Source organism: Zonotrichia leucophrys, chromosome 1 (genome assembly GCF_028769735.1).
Source record: "Zonotrichia leucophrys gambelii isolate GWCS_2022_RI chromosome 1, RI_Zleu_2.0, whole genome shotgun sequence".
NCBI lineage: Eukaryota > Metazoa > Chordata > Aves > Passeriformes > Passerellidae > Zonotrichia > Zonotrichia leucophrys.
Window position 1 is genome coordinate 113508217 of NC_088169.1, and position 12473 is coordinate 113520689.

At 42.6% G+C, this 12473-nt stretch overlaps 1 protein-coding gene across 2 annotated transcripts in view; it reads left to right on the forward strand.

Moving 5' to 3' along the window:
• Positions 1-838: 838 nt before the first annotated feature.
• EPHA3 (EPH receptor A3) overlaps positions 839-12473 on the forward strand; it is a 176064-nt gene continuing 164429 nt past the window's right edge. For both annotated transcript variants that reach the window (XM_064728076.1, XM_064728084.1), the window contains exon 1: positions 839-1078. In XM_064728076.1, the coding sequence (XP_064584146.1) occupies positions 949-1078 (130 nt within the window). In that variant the 5' untranslated portion in view covers positions 839-948. The remainder of the gene's footprint in view (positions 1079-12473) is intronic.

Below are 12473 nucleotides of genomic sequence, written 5' to 3' on the forward strand. Positions count from 1 at the left end.
AGCAGAATAGCAGCTCTGTTTCTCTGCTCTGTGTTCTGACAGGTACTCTGGGGCCTCTGACGGGCTGCAAGGGCAGAAGGAAAGGTGCAAATATGAAGAAAAAACTCTCATTTCACGCGGCAACTTCTAGAGTAGAACTACACACTCCCACAGAGAGAGGCTCTCGGCGGGAGGCCCCTGCTCCAGTTTGCTTTAGTGATGGCAGAGCCAGCCCGCTCTTGGGGCCGGACGTGTTGCCCCGCGTGGTGCGGGCTGTCACCGCGGGCAGCCAAGGCACGAACGATGGAACTGGCGTTCGCTCCTGCACGGCTGCAGCCTGAAACTCCCGAGCTTTTACCGCTGCTTTGCCGCTGCATTCCACCGGGGAGAGCCCGGTAATTGGACACGACCGGCTCGTAGCTGGCTGCAGCCCACCCGAGGCTCCCGAGTTACGTGACTCGTGTCACCCAGCCCTACGGCCGAGCCCTGCTCCGGGTGAGGGGGCAACCTCCCGGGGCTGGGCTAGTCTGACTCGGGAGCATCTCACGGGGCTGGGCCGGGCGGCACCTCGCGGGCGTGAAGGCAGGCCCGGGGTTATCTCCCGGGACTTGTGGCGGACTCCGGGGCATCTCCGCGAGGTGAGGGCAGGCTCGGGGTTATCTCCCGGGGCTGAGGGCAGACCCGGGGTTATCTCCCGGGGCTAGGGGGGCATCTCCGCGGGCTGTGGGCAGGCTCCGCTGTGGGCAGGCGGGGCGGGGCGCGGGGCGGGGCGCGGAGCGGGGCGGGGGCTGCGCGGCGGCGGCGGCAGCGGCGGGGCCGGGCGGGGGCGGCCCCTCCCGGGCGCAGCGCGGAGGCGGGCGCGGGGCATGGTCCCGGCGCCGGGGCCGGTGGCGGCGGCGCGGAGCGGGCGCGGAGCGGTGGCATGCGGCGCGGAGACATGCGGCTGTGCCTGCGCTCTGCCCCGCCGACATGGACCGCCGCCGCCGCCTGCCGCCACCGCCGCCGCCGCTGCTGCTGCTCCTCCCGCTGCTGCTGCTGCTGCTGCTCCGCGCCGCGCTCGGCGCTGCCGGCCGTCTGAGCGCCCGCCCCGGCAACGAAGGTGAGCCGCGGCACGGCGGGGTGACCCGTTTCTTCTTCGCTCTTCTTTTCCGCTATTCCGCCCTTTCTCTATTTATTTTTTTCCTCCTTTTTAAAATTTTTGTTTTGTTTTATTTTTTTGTGTTTTTTTTTTTTTTCATCCCCGTTATTCCTCCCCCGCCCCGCTGCTCCCCGTTAAGGTGGTCCCGTGCGGCAGCGGCTCCTCGCCCCGGGAGCGCGGGGCTCGCCCTGGCACAGCGCGGCCGTGCGGGGGAGGGATGGATGGATGGATGGATGGATGGATGGATGGATGGATGGATGGATGGATGGATGGATGGATGCGCGGGCAGCCGCCCTACGCTCCCCCGAGCGGAGCTGGCGAGGGCAGCGCAGCCCGTGCCACCCCGGCAGTGACGGGCAGCCGCAGCCCCGGGGCGGGGAAGGGGCCCGGGACCCGCAGCCCCGGCAGGTGCCCGGGGGGAGCCGCCTCTGCCCGAGCCCCCGATCCCCCTCAGCCCCCGGTGCTAACTCCGAGCCCTTGCTCGTCTGCAGGGCTGGCGGTTGCGCTAGCCGTCGTGCCTTTCAAAACTTTTAATTAATCCGCGAAAGAAGGTTGTTGCCCTGTAAAACCTCCTGGTTCCCTAGCGGGTTTGTGTCAGATCGCGTTGTTTGTATCGGATGTGTTACCAACGCGTTAAAGTTGTGTTTGTGTGTGTATGCGACTGTTTGTAATTTTCCGGAAAAAAAAAGGAGTGAGTAGTTTGTTTTCTTTTGCTGTGTTAATTCATAAGATGACATTTGCTGAAAACCCGTGTTAGTTTCAGGGAAAAAAATAAATAGTGACAACCAGACACTGTGAAACTGATTGAAATACTTGAAAAAAACCCTAAAAGACCCTGTCCTTTCCCTATTAAGGAAAAAAAAAAAAGAAATGGAGCTTTTGCTTGCTTGCAGTGAAGGCACTCGGCATGACCAGGTGCAATTATGTTTCGGGATAAAATCTGGAGGGCAAAGGTTGTGAAGAACTTTTAGCACCTAATAACCATGTAAAACTTGCACCTGTGCTCGAGTTGGATGTTGTGTAGAGAAGCTCTGAAACCTGTCAGAGCAATTATTTATTTCTCCCTTACAAATAATGCTGGTTTACTAACTGATATTCCGGGTGCTTGTGCAATAAGGCAGTGAGATAACAACTTTCCATGATTTCTGGAGGGAAAAAGAAATATAGTAAAAAATAACTAAGGAAAGATGCAAACTTCACAAGTCCTGGGTAATCTTTAATCATTTTGTTTCATTGCTGGGAGATAATTATGGTACCATTATACAAGAGGAGCAGTATGTCATCTGTTTGTGTGTTTTATGCAAATTTGTTTTGTATGCAGTGCTTTATGATTTTTTTTTTTTTTTCATGAGCGTGCTTTCAACAGTCACTTCTAAACCTCCAGATAGAAACTATTTTGTAAATATTGTCATTTCTCAAAAATCATTTTCAGGAATGAAAGCCAGAGTGTGGGTAGGGGTTACTGTTGTCTGATAACCATTCCTCTTAGGGAAGGGTTGTGGTTCTGTCAGTCAGTGGAGCAGCTCTGCCTCCATGGCAGTGGAGGCACATTCTGCAAACTGAGAGTGGCTATGCCAGAAAGATATTGGAGCGTTCCAGTGCGCAAAAAACCCCCACTTTTTGTGTCTTTGTTTCGAGCCACCGGCACTGAGAATGGAGAAAGGAGGGAAAATATGGGTATCATACGGAATGCATGTTAAGTACACTTGTCCAAGTCAGCTTTCAGCAAATGCTGCCTCCCTTCTCTCTTCCCAGCTTCAAGAGCTCGTACGAGATGAGCAATATTTGCAAAATTGGTAGTGAAAACAACAGTAAAAATGCAGTTACAGGAGAGTAACCTGCTTTTGAGTGTTTTTTTTTTTTTTAAAGTATATGTTTGGCTATGCTTTTAAAAAAGAGAAATACTGTCAGTTTTCTTTAAGAAAAAGAGATCAACTTTTCAGGGCTTTTCAGTTTTTTTTTTTAAACCCCATTTAGGAAAGCTCAGTAATCCTTTTATTTATTTACGTTATATGGATTGATCGTGTGAGTTTAGAAATCTTAATTCTTATAATTTGCTGACCCACTAATTTGATGAACAAGTGTTAGCGTGCAGCTTTAAATCATGTCAGAAGATGATGTTTTTCTCTATTTAATAATCTTTTTCTATCCACTTCATTTACATTTCTGGTGTTGTTCCCATAAATTTCCTCCCAAAACTAGAGATAGATGTTTCTATATTTCTCTGGAGTATTTAGAAAAGTTTCCTTTTTCCACCACTGAGAATAAAAAAAGATATATTTTGGACAGCATTTGTTAATGTAGGCACATATAAGGAAAATGGTAGACATTTTTATCTATTTTATATTAAAGCTACTGTTGAAATTCTCCCCCATAAATTGTTTTAACAGTGGATGGAACTAATTTTTGGTGTGTTTGTGTAGATTAGTCTAACTTCTAGGGGATGTAAATGTTGTAGTGGGCACGTAACAAGAGTGTGGGCAGAGAAATAGCTCCTGAATTTATTTGACTTGAAATAATATTTTTTTTTTTAAATCCAACTTCACTTAACATTTGTAATTGATATGAAAACTTATGACTGTTGGTGGTAATACTACAGTGGCAGTGGATGGGATGAAGGGAGTAAAGGATGAAAGCAGGGCTGAAGACAAACTGCTGTCTTACTGCACTTTGTGGTGCTCAGTGCTTTCCTTTTTTGTCTTTTTCTTGGACAGCTTGAGATTTTCTTAATTTGCTTCATCCCAGAGAAATTTTATTCAGGATTTTTTCTGGATAAAAAGTAAAACTTTCCCCGAGTTTATTTTCAAACTCTCTGCCGTGCTTGTGAGAAATTTTCTCTACTCAATCACAGGAACCCAAGGGGGTTCTCTGAAGCTCAGATTTATCTGTGTTTGCTGGTAAAAGGTGTGTGCTGTTTTCTGCTGGGCAGGACGATGTCAGGAAGATTTAACATCCAACTTTAGCAGTTTGGAGTTTGCAGACTGAGCCCCGTAGGTGCACAGAAACCACAGGTTCTCCTGTTCCACTCTGCTGGGTATTCTCTGCTTGCTGAGGATTGTGTTTCTTTTTTCTTAGAAGGATGCATTTCTCTTTCTGAATAATTCCTGTGGTATCAAGAAATCGAGTGTGTTCTGTCATTTAATTTAATAATTTCTCCTCGGTCTCTTCTGTAACTATATTGCCTGCCTGAGGGTACCAGCCACCTTAATTTCACTGTTTTATAACCCACAACAGTTAACACTTGACCTAGGTCATTAACAGGATTATCAGCAAATTTGTTTAAGCTTTTACTGACAACCTGAATTGCTTCAATAATATTTTGACTGTGCAGACAGGAAACTTCTTGTAACCTCTCAATCTAGCATAAAATTAATTTCTTGTGAGCACAGCTACCAAAAGATCAATACGGGAAATCTGCTTACAGTACTTGGCTTCAAACAGTGCCTGTTTTGGGTTTACAGTAAGAAGGTTCCAATCAGCCTCACTTTTCAGTCTGGATTTGGAGCACTGATTGCCATCTCAGAACTTTGCAGAACCACACAATTAAATGCACCATTTTTATCTGAGCTGGTCTCTGTTAACACTTAAAATTGCTAAAGACAATTTACTGTGCCTTTGTAGTAGTGACAGCTCTTGGTGTGGTTTTGAAAAATGTGCTGCTTGCACATGGAACAAAATCCTTGCCCAAGTCTTGCATGTGATTTTGGGAAAGGCTGACAATGTTGGGCACTTTTCAATAGAATCAGAAGGGGGAAATGCTTTTTCCAAATCTTACTTTGCTCCATGTCATGTATCATTAGGTCAGGGTAAGTCTTCATTTCTCGTGGCACTATTCCTGCTGCTGCCCCTGCCTTGCAATTGACTTTATCTGCAGAAGAAGTTAAAAGCAGGTTTAGAAGTCATAATGTCCTATCTTTTAAAATTTAGTTTCAACAATCTCAGAGTCCTGAGGGCTAGAGGACTGTTTTTCATACAGCTGTGCTGTATTCAAAGCTTCTGTGCTTAATCCTAAACTGTATCTTTAGACAAATAATAAGCATGTTTTAGAATTCACACAAGGGTATGATGGTTTTAAAGCTAGGAGAAGTTGGGTAAATGCATAGTTTTCTGACTACATTTTTGGTAGTAGACTGTAACATGTGGAATAACTAATTTTCTTAATTGTTTGTCACTGGGCTTTTTTCTTGACTTGCTGCTCTTTCAGCATAGTGTATTAAAATGAAAAAAAAAATCTCTCAATCTCTCCATCTCTCCATAGCAAACTTAAAGCAGGTGTTTGAAACGCAGAGATGTGCAAATTGGACACAGCAATTAATTCCTATTGCAGTTAATTTGGACACAACATCCTTGCTGCCCAGCAAAGCACTCAGGGCAGAGAAATGGGTCAGAACTCTTCTGTAGCCTCAGCTTCAGCAAAAAGGCACCAGCAGATGGGCAGGCATCAAACAGATAATAGGCACACCAAGTTTAACAGTTGTTTACACAAAAGCTTTGCAAATCAGGAGTGTGTTCTAACTGAACTTAAATTTTTCGTTCCCAGCTGGGAGGATGTACAAATTAGTTTAAATTTTTTTTTTTTTAAATTATTCTCTGCTGGAGTTAGGTAAATTGCTATTAGTATACTTACTTTTTGATTCTGTTGGAGAACTTGGGAGTTTTCCTCCAGGAAAATGTCTATAATTGCTCTTGTTCTTGTAATCCCCACTTGATGAAAGTTTAGAAATACAGATGCAGGTGTTCATTTTCTCGTTTTCAGAGCTCTGGATTTTATCACCAGTGAGGGTCACTACAGAGCTGTTACCAAATACCACAGTCCTGTTTGTGGAGTTTTATACAGAGCCCGAGTTAGTGCCATCAGATACCTGTAACTCCTGTAGCTTTGTAGCTGCTCTTTGATTTTTTCTGGGAAAGAAAATAAAAATAAATAAGTAACTGCTGCAATAATCATGCCTGTACTTATGGTGAAGTTCAAAGCTCTGCTCAGTGGAGGTGGTATTGAAACCCAGAAGGTAATTTTGATACCTTTAGGTACAAAACTGAATATTTCCAGAGTTGTTAGATAAATCTCCAGAGATGGGGCAGAGGGTTTTCTGTTACCCCCTGCCTTTCCAAAGCGTAATTTCAGCATCCAAAAAGTGCTTTTTCTGGAATGGAACATTTCCTTTCTTTTGCGTTGTTAGATTTGTTGAAGCATTGCTGAAATATATTTTTAGTGAGGAGAAAAAGACTTGTCATAAGAAATGATAGAGTGAAATAGAAAACTTTTTAGTTTACAAAAGCATCTGGCTACTGTAAAATGATTGTTTTTCCTAAAAATTCACCACAGTGAGGTAGCCTTTATTTCTGTAAACACTTTAGAGCAGTAGCTTTTTTTTTAAAAAAAAAAAATTTAAACTTGTTCTAAACAAGAACTAAAACTTTTACACAAAAATAGGTTAATTCAGAAGATTAGATATGAGCTCCCAGGAGTGTAATTTTGGAAACAGAGTGTGGTAGCAATTTGTGGGCTCAGGATTGTATTCCCCAGCAGAAATCTTGTGTCTTTTAGTTTCCTAGGCGCTTGCTAAACCCTAGTGCAAGTTCTCATTTTGCAGCGTGAAACAGATGCAAGATTAAAATTCAGTCCCTTAAACTGAAAGTTCCTTTCAAATTTCTGCGGTGAATGAATGAAAGAAATAAAGATGTAGAAATAAAGATAATCCTGCCTGAAAGAAACCTTGGGATGGTGACAGAAAAGTTCCAGTCTGCGAGAGTGAGGGGGAACCAGAACATAAAGCCTTAAATTTGCAGAGATGTTATTAAATCAGACACATTGTAAGCAGAAACATTGGTACCACTCTCCTTTTTCTTTTTTTTTTTTTTTTTTTTTGTTCATTTAACTACCGTGTCCTGCTGTTTCAGGCAAAATATGGAGGAAAATCCCATTAATCTACTGGAAAAATATTGATGAAAGAAGAATAGCAGAGCAAGCGAACAGTGGTTGAAACTTGCTAGCAATTAAGAGAACAATAGGTTGAATGTTAAGGTTCAGTCAGGGCAGTTTAGTGTAATATGGTGTGGGAATGAGGCTTTTTTTTTTTTTCCAGCTGGTTTCTCATAATGTTTTTATATCTATATTTAGATAGAAAGATTTGCATGGCAATTTTTTTAAACAATAATTAAACCTGCTAAAGTATAGCTGCCTCACATAAGAGGGCAGCAATTAAAATCTAAAACTTTTAAATTGGTGCCTAGGAATGGAGGGGTTTGTAGAAAATCTAGAGTGACAAGTTACTCTTTAAATAATTGACAATTAAATCACAAAAATATCTTTTGGTCCGTGGTGGGCTTCCCCACAAACTTTGTACAGTAACAAATAATAACAGGTGACATGGGATTGCTTAATTTAGTTGGTGAGGAGTTAGAAGGATTTGTTCTGGATTGGCTTTATTTTTTTAAGAGGCAAGGCTTTTTGAGAGTTCCATTTTAGGGGGGGAAGAGAAGGATTAAAGGAAGAGAAAAAGTAGGCAGAGATGAAGAAAATCAGATCTGAATATGTAAAAAAATCCATATTTCCCCTGATTACTGACAAAGTTAGGGACCCGGAATTCAGCCCTGAAAGGGATCCAAAGAGTGAGCAAAGCACAAATTAAGAAATTCCTTGCCTCCCTGAAAGTCTGAGCTTTGTTTACATTAGTAAGCTTCGTGACTCTGATTTACCAGTGGTGAATTTCAACAGAGGCTGCAGTTAAGAAAGGGTAGAGGCATTTTCACCATTCTATTTAATCTTGCTCTGACAGTGCTTTCTTTAAAAAAGAAAAATAAAAAAAAAAAAGAAAAGAAAAGCAAGGCAAGTTATGTCTGCCCAGCCTTAATGTTCATGGAGAAAACTGACTTGAGGCTTTTATCCTGAGACAGGTTCTGAGATGGTGAGGGCCTTACCCTACAAAAAACTTTTCTCCCATGATTTACCCCAGAGAACAAATGTCCTGGCAGTGCCTGAGTGCTCAGCGTTCCTGGAGTACGTGGTTCCAGCTGTGGAGAATGTTCTGTGCTCACCCAAACTCTCTAAAGAAAACCCAGCTGCAGGGAAAACTCATCTGGTTCTCTATTCTGAGCTCACCTGCCCACCCTTCCTCTCATGCCTGTGCCATTTTTCTGTCCCTTCCCTTCCAGAAATCAACATTCAGCCAGAAAGAGTAGAAGGCAAAGATGTTTTTTGGGTTTTTTTCCTGATTTTGAGGGCTATGTGCCCAATCCTCTTTTTACTAAAAGCTGTTTACCAAAGGGGAGGGATGCTTTGACCCTGTAGATGCCCAGAAGAAAAGGCAAAAGAGAAGAATGAAATGTTTAATGGCATTGTTTTTCCTGAAAGATGGGCTAGAGCTAGACATAGGGTGTTCAAGGAATTAAAACAGAAGTTTTCCATGCAAACCAAGGACAGAAACGCTGGAGAAGAAGCGTGAGGAACATGCTTAGTTTATGGAATAAAATGGAAACTTGATCCCTTTGTGGTAAGGTGGTGGAAGCAGAAGAATAAGCAGAAGACAGGGGTCTGAAAGTGTCTTGTGGGTAGATGGGAATAGAGCAGTCATTTACCTTTGTTATAAATATTTGTGTTTCTCACATATGGAAATAGTGAAAAAAGATGTTAGTGGGGTTTCGGTTGCAAAGGCAGCAAATGAAGTCGGGGCAATTCCATTTTTCATACGGATAGCTCAGCACACATGTTCTGCATTAATTACCTCCATAAATTCTGTTAACCTGGCAAACAATGAAAATATCATGTTGGTGACATCACTGTATTGGAAAATAAAAATGGGTTCAACATCTTGATTTTCTCAGCATGACACTTGAGGAGATTTCTTATGCTATTGGCATTTTACTCCTGCAATTTGCACCGTGGTGTTGAGTCATTTGCTCTGTGGGTTTATTTTATCTTTGGGCAGCCATGGAAGGGCCCAAGCATTCCATGCAAGCTGGGGATCTTTATTCACGGAGGTAGAGAAAAAAAGCCTGACAAAGTTATCAGGGCACACTTGAGTATGTGGCTTTCCAAATGTAGTGCTTCGGGATTCTCAGAATTGTTTTATAATTCTTGACTTCTGTGCTTTAAACTTAGAAAAACAAAACTCAACCAAGCCCAACCCAACTCTATTTATTTTTGTTTTTCTGTGCCCCATGCGAGGAGTTCCTTAAAAGCCAAATTTTTTTCTGAGTTTTGGCATGCTGCCAGTTGATTCACCAGGGGGATATCACAGCCTTTTTAACAAATGAATAGCCATTTCCTGGACTTATGCTCTGGTCCCTGTCTCAAAAATTTCTGTCTTCCAGTGGGGTATTGATCACTTGCTGTGGATTTTGTTGATTTCTGCACCTTGAATATGTTTGAACTGCAGTAAAATCTGTGGGAACCTTGGAACTTCTAGTTGTGGGTGTTGTGTGTGCCCAAGAGTCTTTTCTGTGACACTTGCTGGTGTCTAGAATTCTAGAAACTGAGCGTGTCATAGTAGGTTTGGACCTCTCAGCTTACCTTAAGTGAACTTGGACACTGACTCAACATTTATTTTCCCCTTTAAGCTGCTAAAAGTCTTCTCAAGAGGGATCTTTGTCACGCTCCAAATCTACCAGACCTTCAGAGAGCTCAGTTCTGTAAAACCAGTGAATACTGGAAATTACTTTTTGTTTCCAAGGGAATGTAGAAGTAAAAAGAGTTAGATGTGCAGTGTGGTTAAACCTTTCTTAGAAGTGCTTTAGGACTTACTGAAATGATTTGAGTACTGTTTGCTCTTGAGTTTTGGCTAGACATAACATGTGGTGCCATTTTATGTGCCTCGGGGTTTGGGCACCCAGTGGGACTGACAAACATGACACATCCTACAAGAGACCCACTTCTATTCTGGGCTGATAAAAGGCAGGGATTGGCAGGGTTTAGGTAACTCAATCTCATCCATACTTTCTGGATTTTTTTCTTTCCTCTGAGAGGAGGAAAATAACTTGGGTTTTAAAGGGAATTTAAACTCCCTTTCAACACAGTAGCCCCCATTTTGCATTTGCATATTTAACATGGTGCCTCAGTGGTATCAGATTTCATGCCAGAGTGGTTGGAATGGAATGAGATCTGTGGGATTTGTATCTGAATGTCAGTTCAGCTAAACTCTAATTCAGGTATCCTGAAGCTTTCTGCCTCTTGCTTTTTGTAGGAGGCACTGGAACAGGACCAATTGGAACTGTTTAAAAAAAAATGCAAAGAAGCCAAGGCGACAGTAATTTGGAACCCATTAGGTTAATCCATTTTTAATTTTTATATCCTTGTCTTAATGAAAAGAACTGGCACATATCAGCTTACAGGAAATAGCCTAATAAAACTGAAACCTTATTAGGCCCCTTTGATAAACAGTGCATTCCAGCCCACCACCAGTCATATGTTTTTGCATACTTGGAAATTGAGCTTTGTGCCACTTTAACAATATCAAGAGAACGCTCATGTTTCAAAGTAATAAAAAAGAAATAAAAACCTGTTTTGCCTGTGTTCATCACTGAGAATGGGTGGATGGTTGTCCCTTTTCCAGAGGCAGGCTCCATACTTAGCAAAATGGGGAAGACCACTGGAGAGCTTCCACTTAGCATGGAGTGCAGGTGGTGTTTTTTATTTGTATGCATTCCTGCATTTCTGATTGTTGTTCTGCATTCCCTCCTTCATGGCAGCCTTTTGAGAGAAACCTGCAGTGAGGGGTTGCTGCTTTGGCTGCTTCTTCTTTTTCAGCTGTAGGAAAAGCTGAGGTATCTAAATCTGGCCTCAGATGCTCTTGGGGAGTGTGTTTGGTAAGAAATGTAAAATCTGGGAGGAGGAAAATTAAATTCTTCCTATTCAAAAACTGCGGGAAGCTGCTATGAAATTAGAATTAGCCAAATCATCAGAATTGATGGTGGAAGCTTTTATCTTCTCCAGAAGCAATAATCTCTAGGGTAATTTGACATAATTTGCTAGTTTTTTGTCTTTTTATCTGATATTTTTGACAAAATCTTGTAATTTTGGAAAGTTTTTAATGAGCACTTAAGTGAAAATAATGGAGGCTTGGGCTTTCCAGTATTTTCTGAATATTCCTGTGTTCAGTATTGCCCCAACTGTTTTTTAATTGAGTTTGGTTTTTGTTTGCTTGTTCATCCCTTGCCCTCACCCTGGTGGAGTCCTTCAGTCAGCAGTTTGACCGCAGATTGAACATGACAGTTGCCAAATTTGGAACGTTCTGCACAAAATCACATTTGTGTTGTGCAGTGTCACAGCTCAGGCAAGGAGGGTTGGAAGTGCAGACCCCACAGGGCTGTGCCTCTCTCAGGGCTGCAGCCTGGCTTTGGGCTCAGCAGAAATCTCAGCTTTAGCAAAGAGTTTTTTTAGTAAATGGGCCAAACTGATGGCATGTGTGTTGGGTAAGTCCTGAAGAGTTCTACTGGCTGTTTTTTATTTTGTTTTCTTCTGAGCAGTGCTAACATCTTCACTAAAATATTTGAGGGGAAATGCAGGACCATAAAATCACAGGAGGCTTGACTTTTATTATTAAGCAAGCAGCAAATCAGACTACTTAAAACCAGACTTCACTGCTGGACACCCTTTTTTATTTGCTATCCCTTCCCAAAGGTTTCTTGGTCTGCCTTAGCTGGTTTCAGCATGGTTTTGGCAACATCAGTGTGATAGCTGATCCTAGCTGGAAATTAAAATTGCATCAAGGTGCAACTTTGCTCTGAGTTCTGCCTACCTATCTGTAAATGTTGGTTCTAGCCCCAGAATAATCACAAAAGTGATGTGCTGGCAGTGCTGGGGCAATGGAGAGTTGGGAAGGCTCAGACCTGTGTTCATAGATGGATGAAAATACAGGTGCAAGCCCCCTTTGCTGGGAAGAGTTCACCATTCCAAAAATGTACATCAGGCTTTGTGCTGACTCCACTCTGTCCCACCCCAAAACCAAGTTCTGGCTGACTTTCTGCCACAGAGTATTTTCTTTGCTGCTTGGGATTATATGGCACATTTCAATTCGTCAGTCATCATTTTTTAGTTTTGTTTTTGTTGCTGTTGTTGCATAGCGAATTTAATTTTTCCCATTTGTTGGCATTTTTTTTAATAACCAGCTAGGGTAAAAACTCAGAGTTTGTTGCCAGACAAGAGAAGACAACATAGTGGTGTGAGGTTTTTTTTATGCATTTTTAAAATATTCATAGAAAATGTTAGTTAGCTGAAGAAAAAAGATTTAAGTATTTCTTGGCATTGGCTATTGCTTGGCATTTTCTATGCAAAGAAGAAAATTTGGAAATGCTTTCCACTGGTGAAGTTTGTGGGTAGCTCTCTAAATATTGCAAGTTGCAGGATAGTGTCCCCTAA